The sequence below is a fragment of the Cygnus atratus genome, chromosome Z (assembly GCF_013377495.2).
Source record: "Cygnus atratus isolate AKBS03 ecotype Queensland, Australia chromosome Z, CAtr_DNAZoo_HiC_assembly, whole genome shotgun sequence".
Lineage (NCBI taxonomy): Eukaryota > Metazoa > Chordata > Aves > Anseriformes > Anatidae > Cygnus > Cygnus atratus.
This window is the reverse complement of record NC_066396.1, coordinates 24108537-24125873: the sequence shown is the minus strand read 5'-3', so window position 1 is coordinate 24125873 and position 17337 is coordinate 24108537. Positions and strand designations below refer to the sequence as shown.

The window sequence follows — 17337 nt, the reverse complement described above, 5'->3', positions numbered from 1 at the left end:
CTTGGAGGTGCTGCGGCCCTTCACCTCCCCAAGGCTGCTGCTGAGTGGTGGAACATGCTGCTGGAGGAGTTTCTGAGGATGCCTCTCACTGTGACCACAAGTAAATGCAAAACTTGCTGGGAAATGCTGACCTGAACACGTGCAGCCCAGTTCTACCAAATACTGATTTTGTTTTTTAATAGTGAGAAGAAAAACTCTCTCCCTCCCCCTCTTTTTTTTTTTTTTTTTGGTGACACTAAGACACCCCACAGCTGGATCCCACATGAAAACATGAAGACTTACCCTCTAGTATCAGACTCTTTATTGCTATGGTATTTAAAGGTAAATATAAGCAGAAATGACTGACTGCACGAATGGAAAAAGTTTGGAGAAGAAGCCTTACTTGGGATTTAAAATAAAAACAACTAAAGGGCAAAAGAAAATCAGCCACATTTCTTTGAAATAATTACTTATTGCAAGAATTTGCAAGTGCCAAAAACCCTGTAAGAACATGGGTAGGCAACAGCAGCTATGTGGAAGTCAACACAGAGTGATGCATCAAAGGTAAGAGGGCAGGCAGGGGGATGCTGTTGGCAGCACAGTACAGAAAACAGCCTGTTCCTCACATAGCAAAGGGCAGTTCCCAGCGTGACTATTATTATTACTTGCACAACTTTCACTGTTCCAACAGCTAAATCAGCTGGCAGTAACTGACAAATGATCACCCATCATGGCAAGAATACAAGGGAAGCTGGACTTCTATTTCCTTCACTTGAAGGTTGCTTTGTGTGAGTCGTAGCTATGCAGACTTCTGCGCACACTCCCTCCCTCACCTTTACGCTCCTGGAAACAAAACCCATGAGGTATTTGTGTGGACTGGCAGGCTGCCTAGCCACCCGTATCAAAATGGCTTGGCAAAGCTGAGTTGAACACCGGATGCCTACAAAGGGGCTGTAGGCACTTAATGAGCCCATACCCAACGCATGCAATTTCTCTTCACTCTTGCTTTAAGTGAAGGAACAGAACATTCTGTATTTTGATAACTGATTACATTACCAACAGACCCATATACAGCACTTTGGCATTGTAAAAATTTTGAACATTGACATTCATGATGCAAAAAAAGCATGTGGTTTTAGTGAGAGGGAATGAGGAAAAGGGAGCTTAACAGTGCTGCAGAACAGCCTTGTGCCATAAGCATATTTACTGCTAGATCTTATTTGCTGTGGAGTTAAAGTTGTGCCATCATTAATGCATGCTCTCAGCTGAGCTTTTAAAGAAATTCACAGTAAACCTAGCTCATTCAGTCTTGCACTGGGCCAGACCAACCTACCACATTACAAGTAATTTCTTTGTGTATTCTTCAAAACATGCAGAAAAACCTGGGACTTCCCTGACCACTTTGCCCACTAGTGGCTATTGAGGCTGACCTTTATGGTCACAATGTCATCTTATGCTCAGCCACTTCTTGCCATCCCCAACAAGGATTAGCACTTTCACTCTCTGCAGGCAAAGCCATACAGAGGTGCTCCCTCACCTGCTTCAGGGGAGAAATGCTCAGTGAGATGAAGCTGCTTAAAGCTGCTACTCAGCAGGCACACTCCCAGCAGCTCCCAACAACATGGACTGGTGCATCCATGACAGCCAAAACACCTGGACCAGCAGAGTGGAAGAGGGCAGCGTTTCCACTGGCATAGTTGGGGCTGGATGAGAACAGTGCCATGATGCTGAGTGGAAAGCTCTGGGCTGTGTGCTTTCGTATTTGACCAGCCCAGCCCTGTGGAGGACTCTTCAAAATCACTTGTGGTGCTGAACAGCCTGATGGTATCAGTGCAAGTGCAAGCGCATTGAAATTCATTACCTTGGAGGCACTGGTTAGCACCAAGAGGGGTTAGGAGATATTTTGCTGAATCAGGATAACCACTAACAACAGACTAAAGTGATTTCTGAAACTGCAGGTTAAAACCAGCACTTTTTTTTAATGCAGTGTCTTGTTAATCAACGTGGTCTTTACGTGAGGGACTGGACAACTTGCTGCCAACAGCGCAGACCAGACAGATTTCATCTACCACAATCTGTCACACTGGTGTAAAAAGTTGGTTTGCATTTCTCTATTTAAAAAAAAAAAAAAAAAAAAAAAGACACCATGAATGATTCCTACTGCAATGCCAAGAATAATCCCAAGCAAGAGAGGAAACCTACTCAAGCAAGTCCAGAAACAGTTTTAGCCAGGAATCAAATACAATTGGGTGTTTTTCTTAATGCAGTGCTAAGTTGTATTAGCAAGACTGATGTGACTTTACCAGTGTTTAAGTGTATGAAGCAGACTAATGTACCCCAACGGTATTCTGAGAGGGAAAAAAAAAAGATTTTTAGAGCTATCTTGGAAACAATAAAAAGACCTTATTTGTAGCAATTCATTCATAGCATTTTTCATATTTCTTCTTCAGGCATATGCATATTCCTGCAACTAGCTCACAGAATAGCCCTGACAACATCTACACGCAAGCTTTCAGTACAAAATTGCCTGCGAGTAGGGGGTGTTAAATTTGCAACCTGCCAGAGCGGTTCATCCCACTTAAAATTGGCAGCCTCCTCCATGAGAGAAAGTGCAGCAGGCTGGATGAGTTGCTGTAGAGGTAATAACCTGTTGCCAGCCTGCACCTTCAAGGAGGGTGGAGGAAGCCTACCAGCTGCTGTGACAGCAGCAATACAGCAGAAACACGGAGGTATTTCCTGCATTTACATGTTGTGGTACATGCACAAAAAAAACCCACAACATTATTCCGAGAGTGCAGAGCCGCAGTACGCACACAAGCAGATCACTATGAGGTTTCATGACCCCACTGCTGCGGCATGGCCAGAAGGGCTGACTGCTTATGCTTGCAGACCATCTGCAGTCTCAAGCAGTAGAAGAAAAGCCAATCAATCACTGCAGCCAGTTTCCACCCAGCTCTGTAGCAATCTGCCTCTGAAGTTGGAAGCTAAGGCTTCCGTTACATGCAGCAGAGATGCACACTTTCAAGACTGAATTAACTTAGCTATTTTAAGTAGCTACTGTAAGGAGATGAATCACACCTAAACTCCACCTTTCTCCACTAGCCAGAGAAAGAGCTTTGGCTTACGTGGGATGCAGATAGCTACTTTTACTCAAACTGATCCCACTCTGGACTTGTAACTGCCCAGGTTCAAAACTTCAGGCACACAAATACAGCAATAAACTACTGGGCAAATTTGAGTTGTCAGGCCAGAAATGATACTTTCCGCATAAAGGAGTTTGATTTTGAATTGAGCTCAGATGAAAAGTAAAAAAGGAAGGAAGCACACAGCTGTGCAATCACACGGGTTGTCTGGGGTTGTGTATACCACTGCAGGCAATCCTTTGCTTTAGCCCCGTTGTCCTACCCCATCCAGTGACTGAAGCTGTCAAGCAGATCATGCTGTCTCACCAGCAAAGGGTCATGTTAGTAAGATTAGAAAACCTGTGCTACTCCATACTGCCACAAAAGCAATTGTGTTGGAAAAGAAAGGGGTAGTATTGAAGAGTTGTAACTAAAATTTAAATCAGACATTATGGATACACTAAAATGTTTGCCCAAGGAAGCGGTGGCATCACTGTCACTGGGGGTTTTCAAGGAAAGGTTGGACCTGGTGCTTAGGGACATGGTTTAGTGGGTGACAATGGCAGTAAGGTGATAGTTGGACTGGATGATCTTGGAGGTCTTTTCCAACCTTAATGATTCTATGCTCCAATTTCTTGTTTTAACAGTCAGCAGTTTGTTCTTGTTGTCTTGGTTTAGGTTTTTATGGACAAGATAACACTTTACACAAGGAAAAAAATATTTAAAAAAATCACACCTGACAATCTGCATAAAAATCACTACCAAAACTCCAATAAAAGTCTAAAATTTTAATCTTCGAACAATGACCTTTTTACAAAGAGATTTCAAAGACTGAGTGTACATATTCACAAAAGCAACAAACTAAGGAATGTTATCCATAGCCATGTTCATAAATAAAAGATTCCGAAAAGCAATGTGACTTGATCTCATTTAAACCTTGTCAAGATACAGGCAGTAAAAATTTTAAACATTTGACTTACTTTTACACTTACTAGGTAGTCAGTTTATTCAATTATTATGAGCCTGAAGTAGATTCATTTCAAAATCACAAACAAGTATTCTAGTAAGAGCAAAAGCTTGAACCTTAAAGTGCTTATTAGACACCCAACATTTTAGGTGTAATTAGGAAATGCTAAAGATAAGATTATTACATTCCTTAAATAGAGTCTGAAAGTATAGTATGTACACAATCTACAGTCTTGTCTGTATAAACAGTAAATAATTTACCTTTGTATCTCAAATGTGACTAGTAATGAAGGGAAGCTGAAAGACTACCTTGATTTTGCTAGAAAGAAAGAAAAAAAAAAAACAGAAGTCATCCTATACATACAATCATCAGAATTCTGTACTCCAAGTGCTGCCATTTTGGTCAATCCCCTTGACTAATTCTGTTTACACCACTCATGGAGCACCTACCAGTACATTACCAACAAGAATTACAGCAGATCTCTTGTGACAGAATTGCTTAGGTCCCTAGAACAGGCAAGGCTTCTACTAAGAGGAAGTGTAATGAGACATAAGTCCCTCAAATAAACAGAAGAAATACATGCTGCAGTGTATTACAATTCGTAGTGAAAAAATAACTTTGAACTAGACTGCCAAAAAATAAAAATTTAGATGTCTTATAATTTAGCTTTTCAGTGAACTGTAGTGCTTATAAGAAGTAAGACAAAATTAATTAGAGGCATCTGTGACAAATTAAAAAGCCTACATCAACTTTTTTACAAACTCCTAATTAGTTCACTTCAGTACAGAGCCACAGTATATTTCCTAGTCAAGTCTCCCACCCAAATCAAACCTTTCCATCTCACTACCAGCCCACTGCAATTTTGACTTAAGGTTTTGTAGCCTGTGGTATTATCCCGCACACAGGTTAAGCCTGTTTCACACAGGACTAATACCAGGTATCTGTGAAACGTCAGTATTATGCCTCACTGTACATGTACACTGTACATGGCACACACACTTTTCGACATTTCCCCTCTAAGCACAACTTGACAAGCTTTCAAAAATACAAATACCCTTAAAACACAAGAAACAAGAGTGTTCACGGAAGTACAAGAAAAAAATATTTAACTTCCTCTCATTGCTTTTCATTTCTCATGTGCTGAGAAAGGCAACACCTCCTTCTCTTGCAGTCTTTTCACCAATTTTACAACTGGACTTTGTAATTTTTAGGAAGATACAAAAGTACATCCACTCACACCCAGTAACATGATTACAGTAATATCAAAAGCCATAAACTAAAACAAAAGTGAACAATCCATAAACATATTGGAATTCCATAAAAAGAGAATTTTAACTTTTGGTCAGCATTTCTGCTAGGCTAAAGGCAAAAATCTGCTGTACAAAATAACCTTAACATGTGCAGGAATAAGCCCCGTGTTTAAGACTTTACTTTAACCTCAGCTTAGTGTGTGGTCAGCCTGAACTACTGATTTTCTTAAAATAACAGGTAGACAGTACATTGCAAAGCTGCATTTCTTCCCTACGTGTACCCATGAGCAGATTCCTCCCATGCAAAACCACATTCATGTGAAAAAATTACTGTGTAGTTCAGAAGAGTTGAAGGCGAACACATGCGCATGGGCAACAAGAGCTGTCAAGGTGACAAACGATTCAATGGACTTTCTTCTCCACCTGCAGCAAGCTTCAGTGTTGTTAGCTTTCGAGGGGGGTGCTGTGGACTCTTACGAAGGTTGTCATCCATCTGCAGAGAAATAATGAGAGCCGGATCTGGCAAACAGTAGAATATAAATTATGCCATTAGTCTATTTGTCAGGACTTCCATTAAGAAGTACACTGGTTTGTTGGGGTTTTTTGTTTGGTTGGTTGGTTTGGTTTGTTGGTTTTTCGCCTTGTTATTTCAGCCCTAGCCAAAACAGATGTCATGGTTCCTTTCCACTCCCAAATACCTGCTTTTGTTAGAGCCATTTCATGCTATTAGCATATGGCACATTAAACCCAGGGCAAATGGGAATGCTTCTGTTTGAATCATTTCATCAAGATTACCGAAGAAAGCAACATTGTTACCTTCTTCTGAGAGGTCAAAGTTTCAATTTTTTTTTTACAATAGCCAAACCCTGCTAGAAAGCAGATCAGAAGTCAAATTGCTAACATAAATGGATACTTTTGCATGATCAGCACCTTAAAGGAACAAATCTTTTTTTTTTTCAAATTAGAAATGGTCTTGTAGGTGTTGAACGAATTTAGAATAGCTAAAGATTTCAAAAAATATTTAATAAAGAGACTGTGATAAGACCTTTTCAAAGACAGGTTAAAGCTTGTCTCTGAATATGAAGATTTTACATTTTTACAGGATATCACTCTAATGCCCTATGTGTACTGATGTATCAAAAGAAAAATGGCATGTAGCTAGTACAGAATAAACAAAATCACAGAAGACAGCATAGGCGAGATCTTCAAAGATTGTCTAGTCCATCGCACTTCCTCACGGTACAATCAGCTTTATCTAAATCACATCTGATAAATGTCTACTTTACTCATTCTTTAAAACTTCCACAGCCACACTTCAATACCATGTAGAGATACAATCAATACCTAATGCTACAGAAGCCATACATAATTAATGACCTATTTGATACTCCGATCTTTTTCAGAAAGAAATGCCTTCTATCCTAGTAAGAGCTTTATACATAATTAGTTTACTGATGGAGACAGAAGTATTTTTAACATAAGTTGCACAGCTGTTGACAGGTGCTGAGTAACAGACTTGGAAACAAAGTAAAGAGCAATAACAGCCAGACACAGAACAAGCAGAAGGAAGGACTGTATATTAGTGACTACAGCATTCAGCTGGGAGTAAGCAGTGAAGGGTGTAGGTCTTAACAAGACCAGTTTAAGTTTTGCTCAGAATTTTTCTTGCTGAGGTCTTGCAAGACCATTTCTGACTGTTGATAATACATTTGCTTTCCCCCTTGCATGGTATGCGCACTCACAGGTAGACACGCTTCTACCGTTTTTATGCACATTTGCAAGACAATGTTGATTCTAATAAACATACTTTTTATGTACAAGTCTTCATTAATTATTCCTTTCAAATTATATTGTTTTCTTTCTACATCTCTATACAAAGTAACTCATTAGAAAAGAAAATTAAACTAAAACGTCCATTGTACAGTTGCAAGTGGATCTGTAAACAAGCACCCACAAAGAAGCAGGAAGATTAGAGACTGAAGTAAAAGTAACCTTTTCAATCAAGTTGGATTCCTTATTTACAAGCTGTGTGAGTTTCTGCAGATTAGCATCTGCGGTATCCTGTCCAGATGGAGAATGGCCTGGAGGGTAAAGGTAGAAAGATGAAGAGTGAAAAGGCATTTACAAAAGCTTTTACAGCCTTAAAAAGAAACAAACATCAGAGAGAAAGTTCATTCAGTATTTTTATCCTTTCTAAGGAGAATTTAAGTGGAAAAGCCGTTCTGTGTCAGAGAAACAGAAGCACTAAGCATTAGCCATAGCATAGATACAAGTGCATTTTGCCAAGGCTTGACAGGCTCTAAAACTGATTATTAAACCTTGCCTTTAATTTTCAATCTTTTCTGCACAACTATAGAAGTTATTCTACCTCATTTCCTCACAGAAGCTTCAGCACAAATTATATAAAATCTAATTCTGCCTTAGTTACATGTGGAAACCACCATTTCTAATTCAAACAGGCCATACATGACAAAAAGTGGAAGAGAAACATCTTACCGGAGACAGTTAACCTAAAGTAGCAAGTTAAAATATCATCACAGAACCGACACAGGTTGGGAAGCTGTTTCAAATGTTCTTGCAATTGTACTCTGGGGAAGCACACTTTATAAACTGGTGCAAGAAAACCAAATACAAAGGCATCCAGGGTAGTAGGCCTGAGAAGAGTGACAAAACAAAACAACACAAAACCAACGCGACTGAGGTGAGACTTTAAGAACTCTAGTACATAATTATTTTCTGCATATATCAAACAACTCAGGATAGAATTTGGTCAACTTTTCTGGCATTCCATCATTTCATATCTGATAAATGCTTTGTACAAATTATCTACTGATTTCACCACCTTTGAACTAGAGAGGTGCTGGCAAGCTGAAACAGTAGCTTCTGCATTAAAATCCAGTCGTGCATCATGCACACTGAAAAACAAGCCACTCTTAAATGCATTTCTGGCATCAAAAAAAGCCAAGCAAATAAGATGGATGCCACTGGAACAGGATCCTCTCCCATGGAGTGGTCCAACTTCACTGGCTCGGGGAACAGATCACCCCTCTTACGGTCTCTTGGTGCTATGCTATTGACAATATCTGCCTCTTGTTGCATGCACATATAAAGAACAGCTTTCCGAGACCTACATCCTCTTCCCAAGGAGGTAGTAGTGGTAACATGTCAGGCTTCAAGTATTTTTCTACATAGAGGCACAGGAGGTGACATTTAGTGTCTAGAAAAGAATTCTCTAGTCCTACACTAACTCATCAAGCACCCCACACGAGCAGCTGTAGGCAGTATCTGCTGCTCTGTGGAAAGATGCAGATAAGGGAGCCACTGGATTAACTGAGTCCAAAGATCTCATTTGTGCCCTGTTTACTCATTCACACTTATCTGAAAGAGTAGAGTGTCAAACATGAAACTACTGTGTAACACCTTTTAACATTCTTAGGTTAAAAAAAAAAGTGTAAGTGTACAAAGGATCATGTGGTACCTGTTTTATTAGCCATTAAAAACAAAACAGGAAAAAAAAAAGAAAAAAAGAAAGCATACTCACGTATTTCCAAAGAAAAACTGAGATGTTCCCAACCTCTTAGACAGGAGATTTAGGCATTCTTTGGCATCCCTGTATATCTGATGAGACACAAAACCATCTAAGAGCCCTAGCTGTAGTACAGGCTAGTATATACAGCATCACACACCATTTGGCAGTGTGCTAGACTATTTCAGTTCTAGCCTTTTTACAGCACCAAGTTATGCATTCTATACCACACAACACATACCTGTGCTTCCACTTCAGTGAGACTGTACAGTGGAGGTCCCCCCTTGGTCAGCAAGATCCTGTTAAGAGCTTCCCTGGACATCTTTCCAGGCAGATACAAACTCAGTGGGAAGGGAATCCTCGAGGCAAACCATGGCTTTGTTACACTGCAGTAATTTTCAGCCTCAACCCAAAATGTGTGCAGCTACATCAACACAAGAAAGAATATCACTGGAATTTGAGCAAGGACACTAGACTTCTCTTATATAAATCTTAAAATAAAAAATAATATATTATGATGAATTTGAAAGCCTTGCAGGATAGCTGAAGAAGCTAGTCTATGATATTACCTGGTCAGAATATTTTTGCCTATACAAATTCAAGTCAAAGTCATTCAACAGACCCGAAGTTTGAGGATTTTTATAGCTTCAATGTACTTACACTAAATTGGTGACGGCGTGTGGCCATGTGTCATTTACTGAACTGAAAAATGAACTACCGGTGGGTATTTAAATGTCTTAAAAGTTCCCACTGAACAGTTCAAAAAGCCTTCACAGTTGTGCACTCCACATCAGACATACCACATCTTACTCAAAACTTTTGAACAAGGATCAAGTGAAACAAAAAATGGCCAGAATAGGCTGCTTTCAGGATACTGTTTCCCAAAAAATATCTAAGAAAAAAACACATCAGAGGTGCCATTTTAAAATGTCTTTCATAAATTCATTATTATTACTTCACACCTCCCACACACTTTTTTTCCTTTTCCAAAGTTGCTAGGCAGTCTTTTCAAAATTGCACTAAGAATGCAAATACATTCAAGCCAGGACTATGGCTGACAGACTTCTCTCAACTGGACGCCTGTTGTAATATTCACTTATAAACATTCTGGCCATTATAAAATATTTCCCAGTATTTACCAGAGCAGGAAGCAGCTTCTCTTCAAGTAGTGCAATATAAGCCAGTGTGTCAGCTCCTTGTTTTGCAGACAATTCATAATCAGCATTGTATTTCTGTGAATTAAAACAAAAAACAAAACAACAAAAAAAAAAGTACAAATAGTGTTACACAGAACTTTCCAGAAAGATAATCAACACAACACAAAACTTCTTCAAACTTAACAGTTAGCAAGTTAGTAAATACCACAATATTTTTCTGGACAAAAAGTATGCAGGTAGACATTTTTTTTCCTTTACTTCTTCAGGCTAGCAATGTCAAACACAGCTATGTACCTTTACAACTTCCATTTTAACTGTCCCATTCTTTGATTTTTGGGTCCTCCCATTGCCAAAATAACTCTTGTGCCTACTTCCATTGCTTTCCAAGCATCTGCCCAGTAACACAGAGGCAATTTTTCAGTACTCAGGGCTGTAAAAAACAGGTGGCAAATCCCCATCCATAAGTTTGAGGAAGCACCTGGCCCTTAACTTGTTAAACATAAAAAACCAAAAGCATTCCTATCTTTTAATTACCATTCCATAAGGTCAAAAATTGGATGCTAATAATTGAAGACGCCAACTGCACAGCTAAATTAAAGCAGTTACAGCTACCTGAGCTCTTGATTCCAACAGAGAATCCTTTTAATGTATATTAAAAGGGTTGGTAGGTTTTTCGGGAACTTCATTAATTTAGAAACAACAAAAGGTCAGTGCTGATCCACCTTATTTTTAGATATCTGAAAAGCATTCCCATTACTGTTATACTTTGAGTTAAAGAGGGCATTTTTTTCCCCAACATGAAGGAATCTTTGGTATTCAAATGGCTATGAAACTTCTGAATTTTAAAAAGACTGTCTGAAAACCCATCTCAAATGCTCAGTTTTCAGATTCTATTTTTCTCCCCAAAAAGCTTTAAACTTTCACTAACATGCCATTCATCACATAATCTTCTTGACTAGGCAGGAACTGAATTTCTAATGTAAAGGCAGAATAGTGGGCTGGAAGACCATCTTAGAAATAAAATGATGATACCACGCTTTATAAGACTTTTTTATACTTTGTGAAAAAATGATGTTGTATAGCTTTATTCTTTGTGAATAAAACATTAGGAGATCTGCAAAAGGCAGGCAAAAGTTGACTACACAATAACGTTATGTGCATCAAGAAGTGCTTGCAGACATTTTTACGCAACAAGCTACAGAAAAACTACGTAAATTAAAAACAACACTTATGTATTATCCCTCAAAATAAAAAAAAAACCTGTGCAATGGGAGATGATTACCCATTTGAACAGTTAAAACCATACTTCCCTAAGTGTGATCTCCTAGGTCTGCAAAGCCGTAACAATGTTAATGTATTATAATTAACAGCATGATGAATCTCAGCGAGAAACTGCTCAGTTGAGGCCAGCTTGTTGTCCTTTTCAACAAAGAGTTTTCTCATGCCTATTTTTAAATCTTTCACATAACTAATAATCAAACTTTCAAATAGCAACCCGTAATCCACAATTTCACAATTCTCATGTGTGTATGCAAAACAGGAAAGCACTGGGTCAGAACTGGGTTCCAGGGTTTTGGAAGTCTGCATCAGTCTATATGGAGTACATGTAGATTCTTTTGAAAGCAACCTACCTGCTTCCTTAAGAAGTTTAGTATTTTTGCTGGCTGGGAAATAACAGTGTCTTCTGATATCAGGACTGGTACATCTCCTAGAAGGCACAAATGATGCAGTCAACTGAAATTATATGTAATAATTATAACATAACTGGGAAGTGACAAGTCACTTCATCTGTTTTCCTTTCCTCCATAGCATACTCTGATCTCCCAAATATGTATGTATAAACTAGGTTATACACCACTGAGTTCCACCAAGATCACAAACACGCTTAGCATATTGTGGCCTTTGTTAATAACAATACATAAAAAGGGCCCAGACTGAAGCCAATGTCAACTACTAGCTATTTGACACTTTGAGAACCAGGCTACTTGTATGGATTTCAGATATCCATCTTAAGACAAATATTCCAACCAGTCCAGATGCCCTCTCAACTCATTTATCTCTAGGCCTATCCTTCCTTCTAGTCCTATTTTTCTCCTGCTCTTTGTCTCCCAACCGCTTTTAACCACCTGTTTTCTCTAGCCTTGCTACAACCACTGCCCAAGCTAACACTGCATAAATGACCAGAACTAAATAAATCCCTTCTCCCAGAAGCATATTATTCTGCCTTTACTCATTAGATTGCAGAACCAAAGACTATAAAATCTCTGTAGCAGGAACCACCTTATAGCGCATTCACAAAGTACCTACAACAATGATGAGCCTAACATGACCTTGATGCAAAATACTACTAAAATTTTATTTATAAAAGACACATATTATTCGGGTGTTGTTTTTTTGTTGTTGTTAATTTGTGGCTTGTTTTGTTTCTTGGTATGGATTTTAAATATCTTGACTACGAAAAAAGCAACAGAACTTTTGAGAGGTATACCCAGCTTGTTCTTTGAATTTCTGCTAGCAGAACGTAATAAATCAAACACCAAGAGGCAAAGAGCCAAATTCTACGTGGACATAGTAGTGCCTAAATTGAGGACATAGTAAGTTAAAGTGACAGACTACTTTAGCCTTGCAGTGATTTTTACCTCTCTGGAATATACCAGGACAATAACCTAAATGCTGAGCAAACAGATAAGGATTGAGTAAAGGCATGCAACACACTTCATATCCTCTGACACCTTCAACCTTATCTTCAACCTGTCTGGCAACTAGGTTGTTACTCACCTTTTATGATTCAACCTCTGTAACTCTGCACAGTATTAAACACCCCAGCTGATGTAAATTACACTCTTTGGGACTGATATTCTACTTCCAGCCTGTTAAATTATGTATAATTAAAGAACGCTGCTTCCATATGCAAGTCTAGTTACTATCACATAAACATGCAAACTGCTTTCACTATACCCTCTATTTAAAATGCCTGACATTCCTGCTTTATTGAGTCTCCTCTGCTTCACCCATACACATTTTAATAAAGTGCCCTTTAAGGCATTTTATTTATGTCTTCCATTATTTCACCCCTGAAAAACCATCACACTCAAAAAGCTGTTTATCAATGTATAATGGATACAGGAATAGCATAGGAAGGGACTACGCATTAACACAAAACCAAAGGAAACTAAGAAAAGGAAACTTTGAAATTAGAACCCACATTTATAGAGTGACGAGGATTAAATTAATAAAAACGCAAACAAGGTACCTTTTGGAGTTCTCCAAGAGTTATTTATAGTATTCACTGTCAGCGGAGCACCAGAAAATTTAGCATAAGCCTGCAACAGATTGCAGAAAAGAAAAAAAATGTAGTCAGCATGTGCAAGACAAGTGTACGACAGCATTTTAAAAGAGCAGGTCACGATAAAACATGAGCATTATGACCACTTGGGTTGACCAAGCAACGTTCACCGGCACTACCTGCGCCCGCTGTGTTTTTGGACCGGGAGGTTTTTAAGGATTTTTCTCGGAACTTCTAGCCGAGACTTGCGCTAGCACCAAGGGCACGAGTTTTGTTTCGGCCAGCTGCGACCGGGGCATGCCGCCCCCCACTCCGCCGGGCCCCTCACCCCGCACAGGCCGCGCCCGGCCTCAGGGCGACACGGGCGGGCGCGCCCCTGGGCGCCTACACCTCCTCCTCCTCCTCCTCCTCCTCCTCCTCCTCCTTCTCCTCCTTCTCCTCCCCGGCAGCCAGCAAGCCCCGCGGCGCCGTTCCTCCCTCCCCGCCGCCCTCCCGTGGTGGCGGGCGGCGGCCCCCCGCCGTTACCATGACGGTCAGAGACTCCGGGTGCAGGGACGGCAGCCCCCAGTCGCCTCCCCAGCAGCTCAGCTCCATGGGAGCCGCCATCTTGTCGGCCAGCAGCGCGCAGCGCACCGCTGCTGCCCTCGCATGGCGGCGCCCGAGCGCCCCCGGCTGCGCCGCGGGGAGAGGGAAAGGGGCGGAGGCCGTGAGGGGACGGAGGGGCGGCTGCCGGCCGTGGGGGTCTCTCCGGTTGTGCCCCGCGGCCCCAAAGCTGCTCGAAGACGTTTCCCTGCCTGGTGAGAGCCACCCGTGAAAAATTCGGTGCTGAAATTGCCGCGTCGCCAAACCCCAGCTGGTTACTTGACGCGAAGTTACGGCTTTCCACAGGAACGAGGACGTTGACTTTTCATCAAATGTAAGGAAAAGACGTCAGCAATTTGGCTTCAAAAATAAGGAACCCTGACCATATTGTAACAGTCTTGACCAAGTTACAATAACAACCCGTTCACTGTATTTTTTTACTGTGGACATTTAAAAATACGATGTCTGTGCTTCACTTCATCATTTGCGCAGACATGCCACAGCACTACTTACTGTTAAAATACTACATCAAGTAAAATGTTTCCATTCTTCCCACACAAGGAAAAATACCACGGTGCCTTAAAAACAAAGACTGCACTGACCACCCTTATTCAGGTCTACCGTTCATAAAGAGATGAGGAGACCAAGATCAAAGCTTCTTCCTCCCTGTCTCCTCAAATCTGTGGTTTCAGATCTCTGTGAAGTTTGTGGCAGAAAGTGCAATGAAGAAAATCTACCACATGGACCTGAGATCGTTCAACTCCAGTTTATGAGGAACATGAGAGAAAAAAAAACATACCCGTTTTCTTTCCTCGGAAGCATACACTATTGGGAATATTAGCAGTAGTGATTTGGTTTTCTAATGGCTATTCTACATTTCCCCCTGTAAAGAGGTACAGATTCGAAAAGATACCTTTCTTCTCCTCCCCTCAGGGAGCAGCTAACTCCCAGTCAGTCCTCCCAGGTTCTCTGCTCACGGTGGTGTCAGCTCGCTGAGATGGGCAAGCTAAGGAAGTAAGACTGGCTCTTACCAGCTGCAATCCCCAACACCTATTTCTCTATGGAGGACGAACCAGCTTATGGCTCTCCTTATGGCAGGTTGCAAGAATGCTTAGAGGTTAACAGGAGAATAAACTTCCCTTGTGTTGCCTTAGGGCCTAATTAATCTCTGCACTGTTCTGTAGTCCTGAGCAAAGGCAGGAAAAAAAAAAGGCAATCTGCATCTTCCCTCCCCCATCCTGAAGCTTTCCAGGAGCTTTTTCCTCTTGGTTGCCTGAGTGGAATTCCTATTAGTGTAAATGAAAAGTAAATAGGTATGTGGATGGATGCTTTGACTTGAAAAAGTGGGGTTTCTATTTGTGTTTCTGAAAAAGCAAAACTTCCTCTGAAATTTTGAAACCTCATCTTCTACACAACCTTTTAATGAAAATGTGGCAGAATCAAGCCCTTAAGTGTTGACATAAATATAGAAGGATGTGGCTTAGAGATGTACTTTACTGAAATTGCACTTGCATTAGGACTTCTACATCTTAATTTCCCATGTATCCTGACTTTTAATCATCCATATAATTTCATAAGCAGTGAGTCTCCTGATGGTTATTAGGAGCAAAATATGACATCTGAATTAAGCAGTAGGGATTCCTTCCTACATCCTCTACCCCATCACTTGGAATTCGAACAAGCTATGGACACTCGCAAAGCAAAAACTATCACGTTGGCAGCTTCTCTGTATTCTCTACATTTAGAATTTTATCATTTTACATAAGATAAGCAGGACAAATATTTTATCACTTGAGGTTTACTTACTTGCAGATCTTATATAAAAAATGACAGTCTTACATTCCTATAAGAAAATTCCTCATAAAAGTTTACCGGCTCTGTGAAAGTTTCTTGAAAATAAAATGCCCAATAACCACTTTCTGTTTCTTGTCCAAAATATTAACATCCAGTAAGTTAAGCTGGAGTTTGTTCTTCAGGGAATAAAGAAGAATGAAAAAGCAATAGATAATATTCTATTGTTGTTATTGAAAATGATGGTTAGAAGGTCAAATTGTCCCATCCAGACAGCAGATAAACATTATACGTTGTGAAAATCCCTTAAAGAAGGTTGTGCTTGAACACAAAATCTCCTTCAGTCTGTAACACACTCTAGTAATAAAACTGAACATGGAAATGAAAACTTGAAAAATTGCAGTGACCTTTTTATGTACTGGCTAGGTTCATTTAAACATGAAGTTAAACAAAGACATTGTGAACTTACTCTGCTTTGTTTTATTATGCAGCATGCTCTGTTTGCCACATTTTGCTTCAATGGGTATTCTTGGTGAATAAGCACAACCAGAAAGCAGGCAGAGCAACAACAGAATTTGGCTCTCACTAATCTAATACTAATGAGTGTATAGCGCTACAAACAAGATCTTCCTCCCATAGGGTTGATTTGTATGAGTCCAAAAGACCCTACAGTAACTAAATCAGAAGTAGAAAACAAGTTAAAATGATGTATTAGATATTTTTGACAGAGAAGGGAACTTTTCAAGAAAATATTTCCTACATTTTGATAAAGAAATTATAGGGTAAATGGTTGTAAATAATTGATAGTCTTCCCTTAGATAGGTGAAAGCAAAGCTTTACCATCCTTTTAGCATTTTTTGTTTCTGTCAGCTCTTGTCACTAAATACTTTAATATGCAGCTGTGATGATTTTGCAGAACTTCAAGATGTTTACGTGTCAGGTGTTTAAACCTGTGTTTTCAAAGAATGCTTTTTGGTGACTAAGGGTTTCTCCTTCATGCTCACAGAATGTAGAGCAATATCAACGCTGCTCTAGCTCCAGGTATTAGCCTCTCCAAAAATTCTGTGCTGTCTCCATCCTCTTGCTCAGGGACAAGTTCTGGACTGAAACTTCCTTCTAGGAAGCTTGTGGCACCGTAAGTCCTCACTTTTTCCTTTTCCTTTTTTTTTTTTTTTTTGTTCTATGTTCTTACCTCCTGCCCTACTCCTCCCTGTCTTTCTTCCTGCTCCGTAGCGCTCTGCACCCACTGCTCTGTTTTTCTCACTCTGCTGTGCTGCTCTCTGCCAGCCTGCTGGTACCACCACATCATCCTCTCACTTCCACCACATGGGCGGGGATGGTGGGAGTGAAACCGAGGCACTTCTTATTGCATGGAGACATACACGTAAGAGTAGTGGGGTGAGGACGTGGGAGCACATTGTGCTGGGACACACTGGTTATGTGGGGAGGCACTCTCCAGCCTTGCAACAGGCAGAGAAAGAAACAGGCAACTGAAGGAGTGGGTCAATGCTTACACGGATAGGCTAAGGAGTACAGTGTGTTCAGTGGTATAGGATATATGCCACAAGTGAGGGCCACTAAAGGGTAGGTGGAACATAGGCCAGCTGAAGGTGTTTGAAAATCCCACTGCACCTGCGTTGGAGAGGAGCCCACGCCTGTGTCCTGTGCAGCCATGCA

The 17337-nt window shown here is 40.4% G+C and overlaps 1 protein-coding gene across 4 annotated transcripts; it reads right to left on the bottom strand.

The window, feature by feature from the left end:
- Positions 1-3874: 3874 nt before the first annotated feature.
- Positions 3875-13987, bottom strand: MTX3 (metaxin 3). 4 transcript variants are annotated; one of them, XM_035553613.2, is made up of 9 exons: positions 13813-13987; positions 13255-13324; positions 11633-11709; positions 9984-10076; positions 9086-9268; positions 8860-8936; positions 7815-7972; positions 7311-7399; positions 3875-5837 (listed from the first exon to the last, which is right to left on the bottom strand). In XM_035553613.2, the coding sequence occupies exons 1-9, from the start codon at positions 13891-13893 to the stop codon at positions 5763-5765; spliced, it is 903 nt and encodes a 300-aa protein (XP_035409506.1). In that variant the 5' UTR covers positions 13894-13987; the 3' UTR covers positions 3875-5762. The 4 variants fall into 4 exon arrangements, with proteins under 4 accessions (XP_035409506.1, XP_035409505.1, XP_035409507.1 ...); XM_035553612.2 differs by having other exon boundaries at positions 3875-5811; positions 13813-13985; XM_035553614.2 differs by lacking the exon at positions 7311-7399 and having other exon boundaries at positions 13813-13982.
- Between the last annotated feature and the right edge of the window lie 3350 nt (positions 13988-17337).

Coding starts and splice junctions, on each gene's coding strand:
- MTX3 (XM_035553612.2), bottom strand. CDS start 13,893: ATGGCGGCTCCCATGGAGCTGAGCTGCTGGGGAGGCGACTGGGGGCTG. Junction 13,325..13,812: donor CGGAGTCTCTGACCGTCATG/GTAACGGCGGGG, acceptor AATCTGTTGCAG/GCTTATGCTAAATTTTCTGG. Junction 9,269..9,983: donor AGAAGCTGCTTCCTGCTCTG/GTAAATACTGGG, acceptor GTGTTGATGTAG/CTGCACACATTTTGGGTTGA.